The 7,529-nt window shown below is 39.2% G+C and overlaps 1 protein-coding gene across 1 annotated transcript; it reads left to right on the top strand.

The window, feature by feature from the left end:
* The first annotated feature begins 2,080 nt into the window (after positions 1-2,080).
* Positions 2,081-5,379, top strand: LOC108691301 (fork head domain-containing protein crocodile-like). The gene is made up of 2 exons (XM_018198972.1): positions 2,081-4,311; positions 5,253-5,379. Exons 1-2 carry the CDS (start codon positions 2,954-2,956, stop codon positions 5,377-5,379), a joined length of 1,485 nt encoding a protein of 494 aa, XP_018054461.1. The 5' UTR covers positions 2,081-2,953.
* The last annotated feature ends 2,150 nt before the right edge of the window (positions 5,380-7,529 follow it).

The raw sequence follows: 7,529 nt of genomic DNA, 5'->3' as shown, positions 1-7,529 counted from the left end.
TATATTTTATATATTTTTTATAAAAGCGAATATATATATTTTATGATAATTTTTTATATGTTTATACATACTTGCCATTTTTCTATATTTATAGATACTAAAACTTCTATATTTATAGATATTAAAATTATATATGTTGCAATATAGGATGGAGACAATTAAGTATGTTAGCACGCAGAAAATCAATCGCTTCCGATGGCAAACTTGTTCTCAGCTTTCGCAACTTGATTTCAGTAACAAGCACTATATTTGCGTCGAATCAATTTAAATGGCAGGAAGTGGAGCGTCTAGAAGGATCGAAGGTATTTTGAGAACCTGGATAGCACGATTCGGACGGAGGAAACTTGACGACGAGAAATGGAGGGTGGCGACGTGTCCTGTCGAGTGTTTTCGCAAGGCGAGAGTCGAACCCTTGGAAAAACAGACGCTAAATTGAAAGTGTCGTGCTGCAAGAACGCGAGGTTGCCTCTTTTCCATCTATCCACGTGACATTATCGTCACAATGTCTTCCATGAATTTCTTGGTCGCATAAATTTATAAATTATGTGATATTTAGGATCGATGAACATTACTCTAAATAGATGAAGAATTAGCAGTAAATTATTAAAATAAATTATTAAAATCGATATTTAAAAACAATAATATTCTACTTTTTTAATAATTTGATTAGAATTATTTTCTAGAATGATTTTCTGTAAAATATAAAATTAGTACATGTTGATTTTAAATCATTTTTATCAATTAAAATAAAGAAGATTAAGATGATAATCAACTGGGCAAATATATTTCGCAGTTGGCATTTTTTACAGAATTAAAAGTTTTCGACTTAAATTATTTCTTATATATATATATAATCAACTAAAACATTTCGCAGAACTCATTTGTGAGATGAATGAGCTTCGTATTTAACCAGTGTAATACTGAATTATCATTTAATTCTTTCTATTATATCATATCAAGCTTGCACAAATGTTATCTTGAGTAGATTTAGCGCTAAATATAAAACATGAATATGGACCGCTATGGCTTAAATTTTAGCTCTGTCAAAATCCATAAAGCACTTCTTGTGAGTTGCATCATATAACAAAAACAAAAATCTTTCACAATCGACGAATCTCACAAATAGCGTCAATGCCATCTTTGAATTTAATCTGATTTCTTGATATCTTGATATCTTTTAACAAAAAATTTAAGAAATACTTGATAAGATGAGCATCTTCGTTGCTCGATGACGTCTAACGCTCGTTCTTTTTTTAAAGGCGCGCGCTATGAAATCGCAATCACACGGCTGTCTGAAACCATTCTTGTCACTGTCACCCTAAACATCCTCGACACTTGCTCAATTTTTAGCTGAGGCACCGCGCGCATGCAACTATCACTCGTTTCCGCAATTTCTGCTATTCCGGGCAAGATCCACCGAGATCACCACCTTAATCCTCGTGCTCGTTGTCCGCTTGGTATCGCGAAAAGTATCCGACGGCCGATGGCCGCGGAAAAATTCCGCATCGCGGCGTGCAGTACGGCTGGTCTCACTAACGGAGTGTCCTGAGCCCTTGCGCGAGGTGACGAGGGCGTGACCATGCGATCATTTACCGCACGGTTATTGGCAGAATCTCATTCAGGGCGGTCATATACGACGGCATTCACCGCTCCGAGCGGATTGGTCCTGCAATGTGGGCGGAGACACGCACGACTCCACGATCGCACGGCCAATGGCGTAACACGATGTGTAGGAAACCTCGTGATTTTTCGAAGGCGCACGAACGGCGCAACCGTCCTCCGGTCGTGCCGAGGCCGACGAGCACTCCGATCCGCGCGCGACGCCGAGCTCCCAGTGTGTTTTTACTCGGGGTTGAGTAAACTCCGGCCTGTTGTGTATCATAATACCGTGGCGTGCACACGCGGGTGCTAACGGGGTTAGCGTGCGTCCTCGCGCTAGCGGCCGAGTCGCACTGTTCAACTGAATGCATCTTCGTTTCCTGCCTTTACTTTCCTGTCGCGGCCTCGCACACCCCGTCTTCCGTCACCGTGTCTAAGACGAGGATTCCCGGGATACGGTCAACAAAGTATCACGAAGCAGCGGGGTGCGCCGCAGAGTCCATAAGCGACGACGCCGTGTTTTTTGGGATTTCAACGTGATCGCTCATTAGAGATCTATCGATCGAAAATACTTTGGATTGCGTGGTCCACGGTGATGCAGTGACGGCGCTCCAAGTGCATTCAAAGCGACAAATAAGTGATAGTGCAAACGCGGGTTTTATCATAATAACGAAAAAAATAATAATAATAATAACAATAATTCGAATAAAAATAATAATAATAATAATAATTCGATTGAAAAATTAAGACATGAATATTAATTAAGAATGTTTTATTGTTTAACACCTACTTGCCAAGTCAGTGATATAAGTGAAACTGTGAAAAGAGGACAATGATAATGCAGAATAAATGTAGAAGAATGATTTCGAAAAATAGCGATACTCTTTATCGAATATAAACTTTTATATATTATTTGTATATTTAAAAGATACCGATTTATATATACTTTTATTCGAAGTGAATTGTGAAGAAAGACTACACAAGTGATTTATAATTCGAAAACGAGAAAAATATGATCGCTATTAATAGGACAGCTTAGAATTTCAAGGAAGAATTCGAAAAGTGATAAATAATATAATAGAAAACAAAAGACTGCATAAAATAAAATTTTGAATATAATTATTTTCCAATATAACGACATTCTCCCAGACTCTTTTCAACGTTCATGAAGAATAATTGTGCGAGTTGGAGACGTTAAAAAAGATAGAAATATGTGCGTTAGAGAATCTCTTCTGGAATAGTGAAGAGACGTGAAGAGACGTGAAGAGAACAATCATTCCCTCGCTCCAATTGGAAGCAAGTGTTTCGATCGCGATCGTCGTCCGTGGATCATACTGAGAGCGAGTGCGCGAAGATGCACACGCTCTTCAGCGAGCAGAATGCGTACTATCGGCACGCGGCGACGGTGCCGATGGGCATGGGCGCGCCGTCGTACCCGGCGGTCGGTGCTCCCGGTAGTTACTACGAGCAGTATCGATACGGTGGCTATGCAACGGCTACAGGATATCCAGTGTCAGGTATCGGACAGCAGCACATTCATCACGCCGGCAAGGATATGGTGAAACCACCTTACTCCTATATCGCACTGATCGCGATGGCCATCCAAAATGCACCCGACAAGAAGATTACGCTGAATGGTATCTATCAATTCATTATGGACCGTTTCCCATATTATCGTGAAAACAAGCAGGGTTGGCAGAATTCCATCCGGCACAACCTCAGCCTGAACGAATGCTTTGTGAAAGTGCCGCGAGACGATAAGAAACCCGGAAAAGGGAGTTATTGGTCCTTAGATCCGGATAGCTATAATATGTTTGATAATGGTTCTTATTTGAGACGTCGCAGGCGTTTCAAGAAGAAGGATGCGCTGAAGGAAAAGGAAGAGGCGCTAAAACGACAGGGTATCCTACCGGAGAAACGTCAGGAGGATGTTAAATCTAGTAATAGTCAGGTTGCATTGCCGCCACCATCGGACACTTCGACGAAGAAATTGGGCGCTCTGGAGGCCACCGGTCTATGCAAGCCCAAACGAGAACCGGTGAACGATAATCATTGCATGGCAGCGGCGGCTGCGGCTGCTGCGGTTCAAGCTAGCAAATACGGCCTGCACAGTCCGATACAGGAGGATAAGACGACGACGGCAACGGTCGCGGCCCCTGGTCAGAGCGTTATCCAGACAGCTCTGGGTCATCAAGTGCACCAGGCGCACCAAGTGCATCAGGAGTCGATCCAAGACGTGTCGATGGCCGGTCTAGATCCAACCAGCTTCAGCGTCGATGCACTAATGACGACACGGGAGAACAATGCCGGTCTGATGACGCGTGATAATCAGCACCACTCGCACCATCCGCATGGGCTCCAGCATCCGCATTCAATTATGAGTAGCAGGGAATCCATGGGCAGCGGTAGCAGGGATCTATCATCCGCGGGCACCACTACGACTACCACGACGGCAGCGGTGGCGGCGATGATGGCCACCAGCGGCTACGGACATACCAGTACCGTTTCCAGAGGCAACGCCTCGCCACCCGGCACCATGTACACACCGTATTGTGCACCGGCGGCCGCCGGATACGCCATTATGGACCATGAATACAACACAGCGCGGAATCACGCGAGCAACACCGTGGGTCATTCGCAGTGGTATCAAGACGCCAGTCCCGACACAGCGATCTATCAAGACACCCAGTCTCCGAGCTGTCAGCTTTACAGGTACGAGTACCAGAATGAGTACCAAAACGAATACCTGAATCGTTTCACATCGTTCAAGAAAATGTGATGCTCACCTCGAGATCCTAATTCGATAATGGAAGTCTCGTGCTCGTACGATTAATAAACGCAAAATCTGTTTCTTTACGGAGAACGGAGAGAGAGTTTTTATATATTAATACGATCATATGATAAATAATAAAGAAATAATATAAGTTATTTTGTAACGTAAATCATTTTCATCATATGACAATTGTAGAATTCAGTTGCGATTGTATCCAATTTTTGTATCAATGGCACTAGTTGCATTTAATTTTGTTATACATTATTTTGTAAAAGTAGTAAGCAATAGGTAATACACTTGTAAACAGTAAATGAGACTACAATTAATTTGTTGATTTGATATTCAAGTAAGATTTAATATCCTTGAGTAATAAGCACCAAGTGATTACTACAACAATACTTAAAATAACTAATATATAATAAATAAATAAATTATTGTTTCTAAGCATTGTTACATAGGATTTTTCATAACCTTAAAAAAAATTTATAATTCCAAGAATTTCTATTATATTATCTTTGTTGATGATTGGCGTTATCAAAATTTCTTGTAGAAAATTTTTAATGACATAAAATAAACAGCTAGATATTATAAAATGAAAAGTGTTACTACTCAACACATTACTAAAGAGAATTATTTAATTACATAATATTTTAAAGTGCACTACTCAACATATTACTAAAGAGAATTATTTAATTACATAATATTTTATCATCATACATTTTTGAAAATTTTAATACACTGTCTGGATAAACAGGGTGTTAATATATAAAAAAAGTAGTCACAGTATCATCGAGAATAGTGGCGTGTTAAATTCATTTTTTTAGACATAGAAAAATTACAGAAAAGCTATATCTTCAGAACACGGTCTGATCTATCGTAGGTCCAGCCCGCCGACGCCGCTTTCGACGGGCGCGGCGCCGTCTCCGCCGCTTTATCACAGATATTACCAAGACTGTAATGCCGTCAACACCAGCGGTAATCTGCCGATAACGTTGCAGAAGTACTGAGAATATCGGAATTCAAGGTCCCATCAGCGGAACCTTGAAGAGCATCACGGCGATCACTACGATCCAGGTTTGATTTACGTGAAGCAAGAATGGATTCCCACGACGGACGAGCTCACCAAGGAATGGAACTAGAAAGGTCGTAATGAGCTCTGGTAAAAATTGTAAATCTCCCGTATAGTTTCTCGTATCGGATCGTATCCTCATATCGCGTAGAAACGATAAATAGGCGATTAGCTAATACGACAATTAGCGTAATAAATCGTCATGTCTCTATAAGGGCATCGTTAATCAACGAACAGTCTTCTAGGGCTAGGGCTAAAACTTCTAACGGTTTCTACCGAAATTTCTTCGTGGAAGAAATATACATTAATATCGATTTTCTTCATTATTTAATATCATTATTTTCTAATTTAATATCATTATAATTTTTAATAGTCTTCATTTAATTCGCATTTATAAAATACATTTGCTAAACGATTTTTAGAGTCGAAAAATTGTATGAGTCGAAAAATTGTATGAGATGTCAGATTAAAAAGAGAAATTCGCGACGAAAAATTTGTTCAAAAATTCCGAAAACTGTAAAATCCGAATAATTGAATAGTTTGCTTGAACTGAAAGTTGTAAAATTCACATAAAAATATTATTAGGTACTGAGACTCGTCTTGACCGAATATGGTCTTCATCCCCCCAGCATGATGCGTAACATATATAAAAAAAACGTATGTATGAAAAAAAAAATGAATCTTTAAAAAGAGTATTAAACTCTGAAATACACGATCATAAAAGAAGGGCAATGATAGACAAAACGTAGAAATCGATGTGTGAAGAAGAAGAAATTCGTGCCACGAAATTAATCGAACAACTAATAGTTTTATTATATTAAACGAACATTTCGACCTAATGAGACTTTCCTCAGCAAAGCAAAGTCAAAAAACGTTTCAATCGTATATATTTTAATGAAATTGAAAAACTCCGAATTCAATTTTTTTAGTCAGTAAATTTCTTCTTCACGCACATTCGCTATTTTCGACAGCATTGTAAACTCAATAATCGCATGAGTTTTCTTATTTCGATCAAAAACCTCGCTTTGATGAACGAAACGCGAATGAAAGTTCGGGACAAGAAAATAAATGCGAATTTCAGCATAATCGCTCTTATCTACGCAAATGTTGAGACTGATCGCTGACTTGATGAATTTTTATTTCTTCATCGCCGTTTTCGCGCCCATCTGTGCATCGTAGATCACGTGAAATCCATAATAATACTGAGACGTCTGCTTCGGACAGATAGCGATAAGGACGAGTTAGAATTATCGGTCTACATAGTTCGGTTCGCGCGACTCGTATTACGATGTTGAATCTCGATATTCTACAAATGCGATCACATTTCTATGCGTTTCCGCTCCTGCCAAGACACCCTTGGCACGGGTTGAAAAAGTTATTGTTTGCTTTGCATGACGCGTTTTGCATCGAGTATTTCCTGATTCCGAAATGTCCGTTTTTATTGCATTGCGATCGTGATTATTTCCGAAGCGATCCAGAATTTTGCGCATTTAATGCGACACTGTATCGTTGAACACGTAACGAACAGCTTTGAGGAAACAAACGGGTATATCGGTAGATTGTTTTATCGTAAATAGAGACATTAACATTTTAATATTTTAAAATGGCGAGTCTGCGGAATTCTCTCTATTAACATTTAATAGGCTTATTACTACTTCTAGCAATTACTTCGGCAATATGCAATAACTTCCTGTATTTATTTACACTTGCTTTGACGGCAGTACACTTGCGATTGATTTGATTTGCAAATTAAATACCGCAAATTAAATTTTAGCGTGAATGTTTTAATCGACGGAAATGTAAAAGGTGATAATTGTCGCGATTTCAAGATAATAGAAATGCGAAAATAGCCTAATAATGTGTATAATATGCTGAAAAAAACTGATTATAGTCTTCTAAGTTTTCAATGTCGACGATGAAAATTTATTGTGTTTTAATCTTCACCTTGAGAGGAATGTTTGAAGCTGTCACGACGACGAAAAGCGACAAGTATTGTAAAAAGAATAATAGCTTTAGTGATTAGTGAGATATTGTACTTTCTTCGCAAAAAATTGCATCGCGTTCTTGTGCATTTAATCACGTGATAAC

The sequence above is a fragment of the Atta colombica genome, unplaced genomic scaffold (assembly GCF_001594045.1).
Source record: "Atta colombica isolate Treedump-2 unplaced genomic scaffold, Acol1.0 scaffold45, whole genome shotgun sequence".
NCBI lineage: Eukaryota > Metazoa > Arthropoda > Insecta > Hymenoptera > Formicidae > Atta > Atta colombica.
Note: the sequence above shows the minus strand (reverse complement) of the source record. Positions and strands in the feature narration are given on the sequence as shown.

What these genes read in the sequence shown, in the direction of transcription:
- LOC108691301 (XM_018198972.1), top strand. Translation starts at nt 2,954, where the DNA reads ATGCACACGCTCTTCAGCGAGCAGAATGCGTACTATCGGCACGCGGCG. An exon ending in CCGAGCTGTCAGCTTTACAG is followed by an intron (nt 4,312 to 5,252) that starts GTACGAGTACCA and finishes GATCTATCGTAG; the next exon opens with GTCCAGCCCGCCGACGCCGC.